Source organism: Prunus avium, chromosome 5 (assembly GCF_965620075.1).
Source record: "Prunus avium chromosome 5, drPruAviu1.hap1.1, whole genome shotgun sequence".
Taxonomy (NCBI): domain Eukaryota; kingdom Viridiplantae; phylum Streptophyta; class Magnoliopsida; order Rosales; family Rosaceae; genus Prunus; species Prunus avium.
The window spans coordinates 27,717,957-27,733,996 of NC_142288.1; the positions used below are offsets into that span (position 1 = coordinate 27,717,957).

A 16,040-nucleotide genomic window follows, 5' to 3' on the forward strand; every position below is an offset into this window, starting at 1 on the left:
GTTGGGGCTAGGGAGGGAGATGGTGGAGTCGGAGGAAGCCATGAGGTGGACCTAAAGGAGAAGGTTGGCTAATGTCTTAATGAAAAATTGACCTACAATAACCCTCATAGCTAGTTATAGTCCAATTTCCTGTAAGCTTCTACAATCTGTCTGTAGTGTACAGAAAGTGCTTGCTCTATGAACCCTTCTTAGTTTTATAAGCCGCAGCATTGGAATTTCCTTCTTGATTTGATATAAAACTGTGACATTGATCTCCATCTTCACTTTTATGCCGAGGCTGCAAACTGTGCGCGGCACTTCCATAGAAATGGTTACAAGCCATGATACAGCTGAATTGAAAAAAAAATTCAAACCTCTATACATAATCAGGAGGTTTGGACCTCATCGTGATCAAGGCTATAGCCTTTTGAAAGTGAGAACCTATCATCTCAAGTGAAACATTTTAAGTCATGTAGATATGTCCTACAGAACTTTATAATCTTGGTCGCTTATGTATGTTCCTGTAGAAGGACTTGATCAAATTGTCGGAGCCTCTTATTTTGTTGGACAAGATGAGCCTCGGAATGAAGGTAGTGGTAGGAGGGCCTCTTTCTTTTAAATGTAGGAAAAACAAAGGGTTAATTAAAAGAACTTTGGCTGGCACCAAAGACTAATTATAGAATTAATTATATAATATTGCAGAGTATGGAATGGAAGGAATAGTTTCAACAAGAGGGGATGTATATAGTTTTGGTGTTGTCCTGATGGAAACATTCACAAGAAGGAAGCCAACAGATGAGATGTTTGTTGGGAAAAATGAGTTTAAAGCAATGGATTGCAAATTCACTATTACCATACCCAACAATAGATGAAGTTATGGATGCCAATTTACTCAGGAAGACACAGCAGGATAATCATGGTGTGGAGACCAGGAGGGATTTCTTATGATCCATAATTAGATTAGCTCTCGCTTGTTCTGCAAAATCATCGGCACAGAGGATTAATATGAAAGAAGCTGTAGCCACACTCAATAAAATCAAGAATAAGCTTTTGAAGGACAATCCTTTTCTTCATGATGAAGAAGGTCAACTTGTGGTTTCTTTTCATCAGGATTAATATGTTGTCTTTCATGATTAAGAAGGTCAACTTGTGATTTTATTTTCATCGTATATACTAAAATCACATATATATAACATTGCAGAGTTTGGACAGCCTCTCTCTCTTTTGTTTTTTTTCCCTTTTTCTGTTTCGTTTGGGCAGCTCTTTGGTTTTGTATTAGTAATACCCAAGAACCAATGTAATAGTATAGCCGGGCTACACTATTTAAATATTCGAATATATTTAAAACGCAAAGCCGAGCGGCTATACTGAAGAATCTAAAAAATATAGAGTATAGCCGCCCGGCTATACTATTGTTATTTTTTTTTCAGGGTAACAATTTCAGGGTAATCAAGCGATTTCAATATCCCATTTAAGGTTAATTAGCCTAACTAACTACCCTCTTATTAGTTACCATAAATAAGAATATGACTAATATTATTCTACTAAAACCTCAAAGAATTTCGTATGGTGATTGTAATATATATGAATTAATTTAAATTCGTTTTTGTATTGTTTTCAACTCTTACATGCATTTCCAGTAATTGCAGTAGAATTTAAGGTGTCATAGTCATTAATTCTATTGCTATCATGTCCTCAATTAACACACAAAATCAAATCAACAGTCATTAATTTCTTTTTTAATGAAAAACAATTTAGAATCCGTAGTGGTATTGGAGATTTGATTATGTGGAACAGTCAAACAATATGGTAGAATATTTTCAGATATATTTCATTCTCCGAAAGGAGGTATTTATGATACAAGGTTACAAACCCTAGTAGGGTCAAACTGGGAAAACAAGTGGAATCCTAATTACATAATATCTATATAAAAGAAAATAAATAAAATAATATCCTAATAGAATAGGATATCTCTCGCTAACACTCCCCCTCAAGTTGGAGCAAAGACGTCACGCATACCCAACTTGTCAAGCGAGTTGAGAAAGATACTTGTAGAAACAGCTTTCGTAAGAACATCGGCTAACTAGTACTCAAAACAGATGAACGGAAAGGAAACAATCTCCGCATCCAACTTTTCTCTAATGAAATTTCAATCAACTTCCACGTGCTTTGTACGATCATGTTGTACAGGGTTATGAGCAATTGCAATTGTAGCTGTATTGTCACAATATAAATCCATGGGTTTCTTAGGCCCAAAACCAAGGTCTCTCAACAATCTCCTTAACCATAGTAATTCAGATACACCATGGGCCATTCCCCGATACTCGGCCTCAGCACTAGACCGAGACACCACCTTTTGTTTCTTGCTCCTCCACGTAACAAGATTGCCACCAACAAACATAAAATACCCAGATGTCGAGCGCCTATCTGTAGCTGAACCAGCCCAATCAGCATCTGTGTACCCTTCCACATCTGTATGACCATACTTGGAAAACATTAACCCCTTGCCAGGAGTCCCTTTGAAGTATCTCAAAATACGTGTCACGGCACCCATATGATTTTCACTAGGTGAGTGCATAAACTGACTCACTACACTTACTGCATACGCAATATCAGGACGTGTATGAGCCAAATAAATTAATTTTCCCACAAGCCTTTGATAGCACTCCTTATCAGTAGGAGCTTGATCAGGATACAACCCCAACTTGTGATTCTGTTCACTTGGAGTATCAATGGGTTTACAATCTAACATTCCAGTTTCTGCAAGCAAGTCCAAAACATACTTTCTTTGGGATAGAAAAATACCATGCTTAGATCTGGCAACTTCAATCCCAAGAAAGTATTTCAAGTCACCTAATGATTTCATCTCAAATTCAGACGCAAGATATTTCTAAAGACTCTGTATTTCTACATGATCATCTCCAGTTACAATCATATCATCAACATAAATTATTAAAGCTGTCAATTTACCTCTGCTACGTTTCAGAAACAAAGTATGATCCGAGTTACTTTGTACATACCTAGATTTCCTCATAGCCGCAGCAAACCTCCCAAACCAAGCTCTTGGAGACTGCTTTAATCCATACAATGATTTTCGTAGCTTGCACACCATACCCTCCTTAGAGGTCACAAGGATACCTGGCGAAGGATCCATGTATATTTCTTCTTTGAGGTCACCATGGAGAAATGCATTCTTGACATCAAATTGTAATAGCGGCCAATCATGATTAGCAGCTAAGGACAAGAGTACGCGTACAGTGTTGAGCTTGGCTACTGGAGCGAAAGTCTCCGTGTAATCCACTCCATAGGTCTGAGTATACCCTTTTGCTACCAATCTTGCCTTGTAACGGTCATGTTTGTGCCTAATAAATCACGGCCATGAGCTGGCCGAATGAGCCCCCTTTCTCGGCCCTGGCACTTGCTCGTAAAACTGAAACGTAGCGTTTCAACAAGGTGCTTTGCTTTCCTGAAGACAAAAGAAAATGCCAAGGCATGATCATCTCGGCCTCGAGTGCAGGCCGAGGCCGAGGCCAAGCAAAATCACGGTCAGAAATATTAAAGTCAGATCATCACGTGATAGCAGGGACCCATGCTTCATTTAATGAAGTAGCGCCTGTTTAATGCAGCAAACCCACTGGCCACAAATAAGCATTTAATGCATGAGGGAAGGTGGGAAGTGACTGAAGTCAGGTTGTGGCGACAGAAGACAGAGTGATTAGACGTAGACATTCTCACAAGAATTCTTTCAGCTTGAGAGATTAGGTCACCAGCTATCAGAGCAATAAATGCGTCTCCACGGCCAGCTGCGCAGAAACCACGATTAGGGCGGCGACCGAGATTCACCAGGATTTATGGGGTCACACCACCATGCTTCACGATCCCAAATGTCGATTGGACACCCACTTGCGCTAATCAGACTCCACTATGCGTAAATTCAGCCTCGATTACTCATCCAGGAACTCTTCCTATAAATACAAGGCTCAAGCTACATTCAACGGGTTCAAACACCAAACCAAAGCCTCCCACGGAGCAACTTATTTTTTCCTGTAATGCACTTTCAATATCTTTACTTGCTTTCCTAGGAGTAGTGTTAGACTGTAAGGAAAATTCATTCATCAATATATCATACGACTCTTGATTTTCAAGGCGCCGGAGCACCATCTCTGTTGTTCGTTCCCTCATCCCATATATCATACGACTGTCGCTCCCTGAGCGACGCGCCGGAGCACCGCCCAAAACCCACCACCAACACCATCACTCAACGGCCTTGTAGTTCAGGCCGTGAACCTAACAGCCGAGACTAGTTCCTCTCTCGGCTACAATCGTTTGATTAGAAGACGAGTTCAAACAGGCGCACCACTGATCCATCCTACACTCATCAACATCTCGACGCACGGTAGATCGTGCTGGCACACCCACGCACTAACGTACCGCACCCAAAAGCAGGAAACCGCGTGTCAATGCACATCCCCTCGGCCCGGAACTCCAGGCCGTGAGATTTGCGCGGCAGACAGGTCAATAGAACCATCAGACTTATGCTTCAAAGTAAACACCCATCTGCACCCAACTGCCTTTTTTCCTTTTGGTAAAGGAACTAACTCCCAAGTAGCATTCTTGTTCAAGGCTTCCATCTCAATATGCATTGCATCTACCCAGTTTTGATCAGATAGAGCATCCTGCAACTTAGTTGGCACACATACACTAGATAATTGACACAAATATGATGTATATGACTTAGATAAACGATGAGTTGACATATAATGGTTAATGGGATATTTGGACTTGGCATGTATATCAGGAGAATATTGTACTTTAGGTTTCCCACGGGTAGTGCGTGGGGACAATGAATAAGTAGACACATCACTACAAAGTACCTCATTATCACGAGTTGATTGGGGCAGTGGCAGGGCAGATGGGGGTCCTGTATCAATTTCATCTGTACGAGAGTCGCTAGTATCACTGTTATGTCCTTCTGAGAGAGGCTCGAAAAATTCCAAAATATCACCGGGCGACCGGTCGTGACATTCCTGGCGACCGGTCGCGTCACTCGTATCGTCATTGTCGTCGCTCATCGAGGCAGGCGACCGGTCGTTTCCTATGTGCGACCGGTCGCTTTCAGGCAGATTCGTTAGCGACTGGTTGCTCACTTCTATGCGACCGGTCGTATCCAGGCAGATTCGTTCTAGACCAGTCGTTTCCTCCATGCGACCGGTCGCTTCCTGTTCACCAGAAATTCCTTCTTCAGATCCAATATCTTCCACATTTTCTACTCCGAAACTCTTCAATTCACCCCCCCTCTCTCCCTGAATTGAAGAGGAGGGGGAAACATAATAGGGTACTTCTTCATGAAAGGTGACATCCAAAGTAACATGTACCTTCTGAGTAGGCGGATGATAGCACTTATAACCCTTCTAAGTAGTAGAATAGCCAATGAAGACGCAACGGAGAGCACAAGGATCAAGTTTACTCCGTTGATGGGAGTAGACATGAACATAAGCAACACACCCAAACACCTTCGGAGGTAACTTAGAGACCGAAACCGGAGGAGTATGGGCACACAACACATCAAGCGGAGTCTTGAAATCAAGAACCCGACTAGGAGTACGGTTAATCAAGTAAGCCGCGGCCAAGACACCATGTCCCCAAAGATGATGGGGAACAGACATATCCAACATAAGAGAGCGGGCAACTTCAAGTAACTGACGATTCTTCCTTTCAGACACGCCATTCTGTTGAGGAGTGAATAGAGTGGTAGTTTGGTGAATGATACCGTGATCACGAAAGAACTGATTCAAGGTATGATTCACATATTCACCGCCATTATCGGTTCGAAATACTTTAACATGAGCATGAAACTGAGTAAACACCATGGCATAAAAAACAGGGAGAATAGAGGCAACATCATGTTTATTCTTCATCAAATACACCCATGTTAAGCGAGTGCAGTCATCAATAAACGTAACAAACCAACGGAAACAAGGAGAAGTCACCCGAGCAGGACCCCATACATCAGAATGGACTAACTCAAAAGGCAAAGCAGCTTTATTACTACTTAAGGGAAAAACAGTACGGTGACTCTTGGCCATTACACAAGTCTCACATTTGAAGCTAGACTCATCACAGGAGCGGAATAAAGATGAAAACAGACGCTTAAGGTAGCCAAATGACGGGTGTCCCAAGCGACGATGCCTTAACCAAATTTGTTGTTTGTCTTTGACACTGCAACGTTGAACAGTATTAACGACACGATCACAAACTGGTGCAGAAGGTAATGTCAAATAATACAACCCCCCCCCCCTATCCGTTTACCATGCCCAATCACCTCGTGAGTCTTGAGATCCTGAAAAGAGCAATGGGTAGGATAGAAAGTAGCAGAAGCATGAAGTGTATCAAGTAAGCGACCAACAGATAACAAGTTACAATGGATATTGGGAACAAATAACGCACGAGACAAGGACAGAGTTGGGGTGAGAGAAATGGTGCCCTCGCCAGTAATTGGAGAGGGTAAACCATTAGCACTAGTTATGTATGGGTCACGGGTGTTACTAGACAACTCATCAAAAAATTTAGCATCATAAGTCATATGATCAGAAGCACCAGTGTCAATTATCCAAGTATTGGAGCCAATACCTAGAATAGAGTCAGAAACACGCAAATTTGAAGAAGCAGCAGCAGCACCAACAATGGCATTATCACCCATGATTGTAGCAGAAACTCAACAAATCACGCAGAGTATACAACAGAACATAGCACAGACACAAATATGGCAGATGCACGAAGACAACAGAGGCACAAACACAGTAGAATCAGATGCACGAACACAGTAGAGGCACGAACACGACAGAGCACACAGCGGAACACGGCAAAGGCACAGACACAAGAACCCTAAAAGAAATTAGGGCACACAGTAGAACACGGGTGGGCACAACACACACAGGTCACCAAAAACCTGGCTATGATACCAAGTCAAACAATATGGTAGAATATTTTCAGATATATTTCATTCTCCGAAAGGAGGTATTTATAATACAAGGTTACAAACCCTAGTAGGGTCAAACTGGGAAAACAAGTGGAATCCTAATTACATAATATCTATATAAAAGGAAATAAATAAAATAATATCCTAATAGAATAGGATATCTCTCGCTAACAGGAACTGTTTTCCCTTTCCCATTCCTATCAACATTGCACAATTACCAAATGAACTTTTAGGGGGCAATGCACTTTTAAGATTGAATTACAGGCCAAAACTTAAACATAATATCAATCCACATAATATAATAAAGCAAATGATGCTTAGGAATTTGCTAGTGATAATCCAGTCCAACCCAAGGGATTGATCGATCATCATCACTTTAAGTTCAGAGGTCAGTCGACTACAACTAAAGTTTGATACTCTTTGTAAGCGATGGCTGCTTCCATGAGATGGTGCGGACCAATTTCCCTGCCATTGTGTAAGAAGGACTTGATCAAATTGTCGGAGCCTCCACTCAACAACGTGAACCCTGAATGTTGTGTACAAATCCAGAAATCCTCATCCTTAGAAACGTGCCAATACAAAATGTGTGGCACAACATCATCCCCGTACCCTTTGTCCTTGAACTTGCTCCGTATTGCCTCAAACTCGCTCCGGAGTAACTCGTATTGAAACTCCCAAGTGGTGGTTGTATCAGGTGGTTGTAGTTCGGTGAACACAATCACCTTCTTGATCATCTGATCTACCTTTAAATTCATATTCACACCCACCTCCAAAATTAAATCAATCGCCCCCAAAACACTACATTCGGATTTCCATGCCAACTCGTACTTGGACTTAAGATCATGATCGCCTTTTATCCAGTCTTGCTCATCTTCTTCACCAATGAGCTTTCCTTTCCATGGCTCTTCACTCAGTTCAGACACCAAAAGTCTCAAACCCACCTCCCAAAATTTCCTTGGATAATGGCCCACCAGCAACATGTGAGAAAATAAGACTCATATTTTCCTGTTTGTCTGTCTTCTTGATCACAAAATGGTTTTTTGCCTAGTACATCATCATCATGCTTATTTTCGTTAATACAGTTGTTTGAGGGCCTGAGCCGAGTGGTGACAAGTCGTGGTGAGGCACAAAAGAAAGCGCTCGAGGAAGTGTTTGAAGGAGGAATGAAGGAATATCTTCAAGGACGAGCTTCTTTCACCAATGGAGAGAGTTTGGGACTTCTAGACATATTGATGGTTGTAACATTTGGCCCTTACAAAGCTCATGAAGAAGTCCTTGGTTTAAAAATGTTAGACCCAGAAAAGAATCCATTTTTGTTCTCATGGGTTGCAATCACTACGCCAAAAATTGAAAGCTACGTCACCTAAAAGACGTCGAAAAGTGAATTTCGCGACGTTGTTTTAAAATTGGCCACAAATCACGTCGGCATTTATAGAAGCGACGTCGTAGGATATCGAATACGGTGGTTTATGAAAACATATTTCAAAACCACGTCGGTTGTCAAGACAAAAGCGACGTGGATTCAAAACACGCTAAACACTGTTCACTCAAGTGACCTAAATTTTCACGACTCGCGCTTGCTCTTCTAAGTTTCCCTCTCATTGCTCTCGATGAAAATTTCCAATCTCTCTCGATCTCTCCCTATCTAGACCGCACTTGGTTCAAACCATCTCTCTCTCTCTCTCTCTCTCTCTCTCTCTCTCTTAGGTCGTCATCTCTTTCGTGTTCACTGTGGGTTCCGTCAATTTGGACTTTTCTTGTCGTGGCTAGTTTTTATAAAACAACCGTCGTCTATACAAATAATTAATGACGGTTTTTATAAAACAACCATCGTCTATGCAAACAATCCACAACAGTTTTATTAAAAACCATCGTCTTTCCTCCTATAATTAACGATCTTTACCTCTAAACAACAACGGTTTTTCTTAAAAACTGACGTCTCTATAGGAAAACAACGATGGTTTTTAAGAAAAACCGTCGTCTTTATATAACAACAACGATTTTTAAGAAAAACCGTCGTCCTTATATAACAACAACGACGGTTGTTTTAAAATTGAATTTCGCCTAAAAGATGTCGAAAAGTGAATTTCGCGACGTTGTTTTAAAATTGGCCACAAATTACGTCAGCATTTATAGAAGCGACGTCGTAGGATATCTAATACGGTGGTTTATGAAAACATATTTCAAAACCACGTTGGTTATCAAGACAAAGCGACGTGGATTCAAAACACGCTAAACACTATCCACTCAAGTGACCTAAATTTTCACGACTCGCGCTTGCTCTTCTAAGTTTCCCTCTCGTTGCTCTCGATGAAAATTTCCAATCTCTCTCGACCTCTCCCTATCTAGACCTCACTTGGTTCAAACCATCTCTCTCTCTCTCTCTCGTTCTATCATATATATATATATATATATCTCTCTCTCTCTCTCTCTCTCTCTCTCTCTCTCTCGTTCTATCATATCTCTAAGGTCGTCATCTCTTTCGTGTTCATTGTGGGTTCCGTCGATTTGGAGTTGTCTTGTCGTGGCTACCGTCAACATTGGCGTTCACTGCCCTGCCCTTGGCTGTCGTTGACATTCGTGTTCACTGCCGTCGATTTCTCGTTCCCTGGGCTTATGCCATTGGAGGTCACTGAGCTCCCTCAAGTTCACGACCCTTCATCAACACTCTCAGGTACTTTCACTAAGCCTTTTACTTTGTCAATCACGAATTTGGGTTTGGGCTTCTCCCTCTTCTGAGTCAGAGATATGTTTTTTTGGCATGTTTGGTTAGATTGGAAGGCTTCTCTCTTAAGAAATATTGTTGTTCATATTTTAAGAATTACTCATGTTCCTTCATTTTGCTTGATTTGGTTGTTGTGGTGCTATTTTCATGCGTTGTTTATTTATTTTGTTTTGTTCTTTCTGTAAATTTCTTGTCATTGGTAGTTTTTGATTGAAATTGTTGGGTTAATTGAAATAGGTTCTGGGTTCTATAGATTTCTGTTTATAGCAAAGTGGCATGCTGATATATGATTGAAAATATTAGAGTTGGGTGTGAAGATATATGGGTGGTGGATAAAGTAAATGTCAATGACTGAATGAAGTTAATCATGTATGGCATTTCTCTATTTGATTTGTTTCAATTAATGAAGTTTTCTATAATTTGAGAATTATATTGTTGTAATGTACGAATTTTACAGATAAAAAACCATGATATGTGTCTCTACATTTAGTTACTTAAAGGTTATTTGATCATTGTATTATAGCTCTAATTTTGTGCACCTTACTTAACGTTCATCATTTTTCTGTAATTTTCCTACTATGGCTGTGATATTTTGCAGGTTGATATCTTTAATTTTCCTACATTATGGGGACATCAACATGCCCTCAAAAAAAGCCACCCAATTCCCCCAAAAAGAAGCTATGCATGACTCCTAAAAAAATGAAATTGGTTTCAGCTCATTCCAACGATTCAAGTCCAAGTACAATTACATCGAATTCTGGGAAAAAAGCCTTGCGGTATGAACACAATGCCCCGAGTTATAAAGAGGAAAACACAAGGGGTAAAAGCAGTAATAGAGTACAACACCAAGTGTATTTGTTTCATCCCACGAGTCCTAGTGTGTTTGAATTATTTTTCAGTTTTTTTTAACGTCAATTATGGTCTTTCACTTGAGAGCAAAACTTGCTGGCCTGGACAACTTTCAGCCATATGTATTGCTCTTCCTTTCCTGATGAACACGTGAAGGTAATAGCTTATCCAAGTATATTATTGTTGTGCTTCTTTTGTGAGATCATGCTCTAACTCTTCTTTTTTTATTTGCAGATTTATATCTTTTCACCATCATTTTATTTATATTTTTTTCCTTTTGCAGGTTCTCTATGGTCTTTTTTATGCTCATTTTTCAGGTTTTCTATGGAAATATAGTCCGATGGTAAAATTTCTCTTTCACTAATTTTATTTGTTTATAATCTTAGCCTTTTTTTTTCTTTCTGTCATTTTGATTTATTTACAGGGATGATGGAGGAGACATCAATTGTGCATCATTTGTATGTTTGGATGAGGAAGGCTTGGATTAGGAGTACGTAGGTCTTGTTAGGAAAAGCTTGTACTACGTAATTACCATGTATCAATTGAATATTTATATTTAATTGGTAGGAAGTATGTTTGTTGTAGACTAAAGATTGGTTAACCATGTAATAACTATTGAATCTTCAAGTTTTATGAAAGAAACTATTATTGAGTGTATATATTCATTAATAAAGCATTACGGTTGGTTTTCTAGTTAAAATCATTGTATAGCATCATAGGAAACCAAAAAGAACTAAAATGTAATAGTTTGGGAACTTATTAGATGACAGTTTTTATAATAAATCGTGGTCTTTACAAATAATTAACTACGGTTTTTATAAAACAACTGTTGTCTATACAAACAATCCACAACGGTTTTATTAAAAACCATCATCTTTCCTCCTATAATTAAAGATCTTTACCTCTAAACAAAGACAGTTTTTAAGAAAAACCGTCGTCTTTATAGGAAAACAACGTCAGTTTTTAAAGAAAACCGTCGTCTTTACAATAAACAACGACGGTGAAAAGCCGTCGTAGTTTGACACCCAAAGAGATGGCGGTTGATTTAACGACAGTTTTCAAAGCATTACAACGACAGTGGATCCCCGTTGTCTATTTCATTTTTTGTAGTAGTGAATGAAGGAGCATCCGGTGGTGAAAGAAGTTGACCCTCCTCATGACAAGCTTGTTGAACTGCTTCAGTTTATTGAAAGTACCAGTCATGCTAGATCACATTAGTTGACCATATTATGTGACGGAAGGCTATGATCCATTTGTTACATCAATCATTGTGTACTGTAGACACTGGTATATATAGTATGCCTTTGAGTTTGAGTTTGAGTTTGAGTTTTGAATATTGTAATAAACGTAAAAAGCAAGGCTTTTGTTCTTCAAATCTTCATCCACAAACTCATATGGTGTGCCTTTGAATTTGAGTGCTATTTCCACCCTCTTAACATAAGGGCTAGGTATCCCTCTTTTTTCTCTTTTTTTCTGTTTTTTTTTTTCTGTCATCTCTCTCTTTCTTATACATCTTGATCTTTCAGTTGAGGCCCCTCAGTCAATACTTTTGTAATTTAAAAACACAATGATTGAGCAATTTTCTTGGTCATTATAATTAAAATATCATATTGTAATAGAGTTATTTCAATATCACATTTAGTATCCCAAATCTGAAATTACAAATAAAAATACTGATATACATGTCACCTTTGCTCATTCGCCTCCCTCCACTAACCGATGACCTCTCCCTGCATGCGTGTTGACGACTAATTTATCTTTTCCTTTTCTTTACCCCAACCAAGACCACCATGAATTATAAATCTCTCATTCCCTCTTCATTTGCCTCCCAATTCTCACTCTCTCAACAACAGAAACACAGTTTTCTATCTCTTCCTTTCATTTCACACGAAACAAACCCCTCATTTCTTATGCCTTTCCTTATTTTATGTCACCTTTCCTCCTTCTCACACACTTATTTTATTATCAACGCTCCTTCGCACCAGCAATACTCTCAATCTGAACTCTGTGGTGTAGATATGGTGGCGATCAAGATATCAAATAAAAATGAGACTCAGTCAGTCGACTACCTCAAGAGTTTTGATACTCTTCGTGACCAATGGCTGCTTCCATGAGATGGTGCGGGCCTAATTCCCCACCATTTTTCAAGAAGGACTTGAACATATTGTGGGAGAAGCCACTCATGATCCTGAAGCCTAGATGTTGTGTACAAATCCAGGGATGCTCTTCCTCGTTGAAATATAGAATGTGTGGCACTGCATCATCCCCATAACCTTTATCCCTAAACTTGTTCCGGATTGTCTCAAACATGCTGCGTAGTGTGTCATACTGAACGTGCCAGATGCGGCTGTCAGAAGGTTCTAGATGGGTGGTGAACACAATCACCTTCTTGATCATCTGCTCTGCCTTCAAGTTCTCATTCACAGCCACTTCCAGAATCAAATCAAACACTTCCAAAATCATAGGTTCATTGCTATTACAGTTCATGAAGAAGGTCCTCACGGTTCTCATAAATTCGAACTTGGACGTAAGATCATGTCCTTGTATCAAATCTAGATGATATTTTCCACCTTCGTACTTTACCATCCTATTTCCTCCATCACTGTATTTTATTATCTTTCCTTTCCATGGCTCTTCATTCACATCAGACACCAGAATTTCCAAGCCCGCCTCTGCATAGGCCTCTGCATCTTCATAGTTCAGCGCATGACAGCCCACCACCAAGCAGTTTTTGAATTTGCCCAAACCCTCCCCCTGCTTTATGTCCTCCACCATTGCCTTCCACTGAAGCTCAACCGATTCCCGGACATCCTCCTTTCTTACATATTTTTTGATCACATTTGGAAGCAAAGCATCCGGCTGTATTATTCCACCTCTTGGATTGCCTCTTGCTTCTGCAGCTGCCGCCTTCACCTCCTCCAAATACTTCTTAACCACACGGCGCTCTAGGGCTTCACGATATGGCAACAATCGTCGGAAAGGAGCTCTCGGTATTGACGACTGTAGTACTTGGTCAAGGGCACCAAAACCTCCTTCCTCAGCCGTTCCCACTCTTGTAGTTAATCTCATTCCGGAGGGAAAAGCCTCCTCCCGATGCTTTCACGCAGCAAAACAGAGCGGGCCCGGTAGCCCTTTGCGGGTTCTTTCTCAGTGCAACACTTTGCAGCCGCGGATACGAAAAGATCAACGTCAAGTTGGTCGCAGTAGTCGTCGTGGTCATCATCATCACCGTCAGTTAAATAACCAGACCCACCCTGGCACCCAGACCAGCCTAACACCGCCTAGACCCGCCTAGCGCCGCCTAGACCCGCCTAGAGCCGCCTAGAGCCGCCTAGCTCCTCCCAGACCCTCCCAGCGCCGCCTAGACCAGCCCTGCAGTACATAAGTTTGAAAAATGGCTATGCAGTAGGCTTAAAGAACAAAAGAAAAGAACCAGACCCACCCTAGCACCCAGACCCGCCTAGAGCCGCCTAGACCCGCCTAGCGACGCCCAAACCCTCCCAGCGGCGCCTAGACCAGCCCTGCAGTGCATAAGTTTTGGAATTGTAGTGATGGAGACATTCACAAGAAGGAAGCCAACAGAACAGTGGTTGGTTGGTTGGTGCTCTCTCTCTCTCTCCTCTGCTGGGAGGACTGATATCGATTTTCTTGGCTAGAGTTGTTGGAGAAAATTATTCTAGAATTGATTATGGATTCTGGTAGTGACGTGAACAGCAATGAGTTCCATTTTCCTCCTTCTCAGGCCAATAACACTTGTTCTACTATATATGTCCACCTTCTATATCCGGGCCGCATCATCCAATTTCAATATCTCGGTAATCAAGCAATTTCAATATCCCATTTAAGGTTAATTAGCCTAATTAATTACCCTCTTATTAGTTACCATAAGTAAGAATTTGACTAATATTATTCTACTTTAAAAATAAAATAAAAGGCGTATTGAAACTGAACTGACTGCTCTTAACTTTTATCAGCCCTCTCTTTTTTAAAATTAAAATTATTTGAGAATATTGTTAGTTGATCAAAATTATAATGGTTCTTTTACAAATTTAACTTTGACTAATATTATTCTACTAAAACCTCAAAGAATTTCGTATGGTGATTGTAATATCTTAAATTCGTTTAAATTCGTTTACAAACTTTGACTAATATATATGAATTAATTTAAATTCGTTTGTGTATTGCTTTCATGTCACCCCTCTGTGTTGTTAGACAACCGTTAAATATCTTACATGCATTTGCAGTAATTGCAGTAGAATTTAAGGTGTCATAGTCATTAATTCTATTGCTATCATGTCCTCAATTAACACACAAAATCAAATCAACAGTCATTAATTTCTTTTTTAATGAAAAATAATTTAGAATCCGTAGTGGTATTGGACATTTGATTATGTGGAACTGTTTTCCTTTTCCCGTTCCTATCAACATTGCACAATTACCAAATGAACTTTTAGGGGGCAATGCACTTTTAAGATTGAATTGCAAGCCAAAACTTAAACATGATATCAATCCACATAATATAATAAAGCAAATGATGCTTAGGAATCTATAGCCAGTGATAATCCAGTCCAACCCAAGGGATTGATCGATCATCATCACTTTAAGTTGAGAGGTCAGTCGACTACAACTAAAGTTTGATACTCTTTGTGTAAGAAGGACTTGATCAAATTGTCGGAGCCTCCACTCAATAGCGTGAACCCTGAATGTTGTGTACAAATCCAGAAATCCTCATTCTTAGAAACGTGCCAATACAAAATGTGTGGTACAACATCATCCCCGTACCCTTAATTTGTCCTTGAACTTGCTCTGTATTGCCTCAAACTCGCTCCGGAGTAACTCGTATTGAAACTCCCAAGTGGTGGTTGTAGTTCGGTGAACACAATCATCTTCTTGATCATCTGCTCTACCTTCAAATTCATATTCACACCCACCTCCAAAATTAAATCAATCGCCCCCAAAACACTACATTCGGATTTCCATGCCAACTCATACTTGGGCTTAAGATCATGATTGCCTTTTATCCAGTCTGGCTCATCTTCTCCACCAATGAGCTTTCCTTTCCATGGCTCTTCACTCAGTTCAGACACCAAAAGTCTCAAACCCACTTCCAAAAGTCCATGGCTATACTATTTATTATAAATAAATAAATATAAAAAAAAGGACAGCCCGCCTGGCTGCTAGCACCCACTTCGACACGTGTCAAAACAGTACAGCCATGCGGCTATATAATTTTTTTAATAATAAAAAGGTCGTATAGCCGGTCGGCTATACTTTTTTATTATATAAAAATCCTGGTTTAGCCGCACGGCTATACGATTCATTTAAAATTAAAAAAAAAGGGACCCTTCTGGTGCCTAGCATTTCGCCACATGTCAAAATCGTACAGCCGAACGGCTATACTATTCTTTCTAATAAAAACCATAGTAAATCCGGACGGCTGTACCTTTTTAATGTAAAAAAATCCCCAGTATCGCCGCAGGGCTATACTATTTATAATAAAAAAGACCA

General features: G+C 40.0%; 1 protein-coding gene and 1 pseudogene across 1 annotated transcript; one reads left to right on the top strand and one right to left on the bottom strand.

Moving 5' to 3' along the window:
- Positions 1-11,750, top strand: part of LOC148294601 (glutathione S-transferase U9-like) — a 59,003-nt pseudogene extending 47,253 nt beyond the window's left edge.
- An 852-nt stretch (positions 11,751-12,602) lies between these two features.
- On the bottom strand, positions 12,603-13,601 carry LOC148294602 (uncharacterized). Its single transcript, XM_088253817.1, has one exon. It carries the CDS (start codon positions 13,599-13,601, stop codon positions 12,603-12,605), a length of 999 nt encoding a protein of 332 aa, XP_088109943.1.
- Positions 13,602-16,040: the final 2,439 nt, after the last annotated feature.

Bases quoted from the DNA above. Each gene is read 5' to 3' on its own strand.
- LOC148294602 (XM_088253817.1), bottom strand. From the start codon at position 13,601: ATGAGATTAACTACAAGAGTGGGAACGGCTGAGGAAGGAGGTTTTGGT.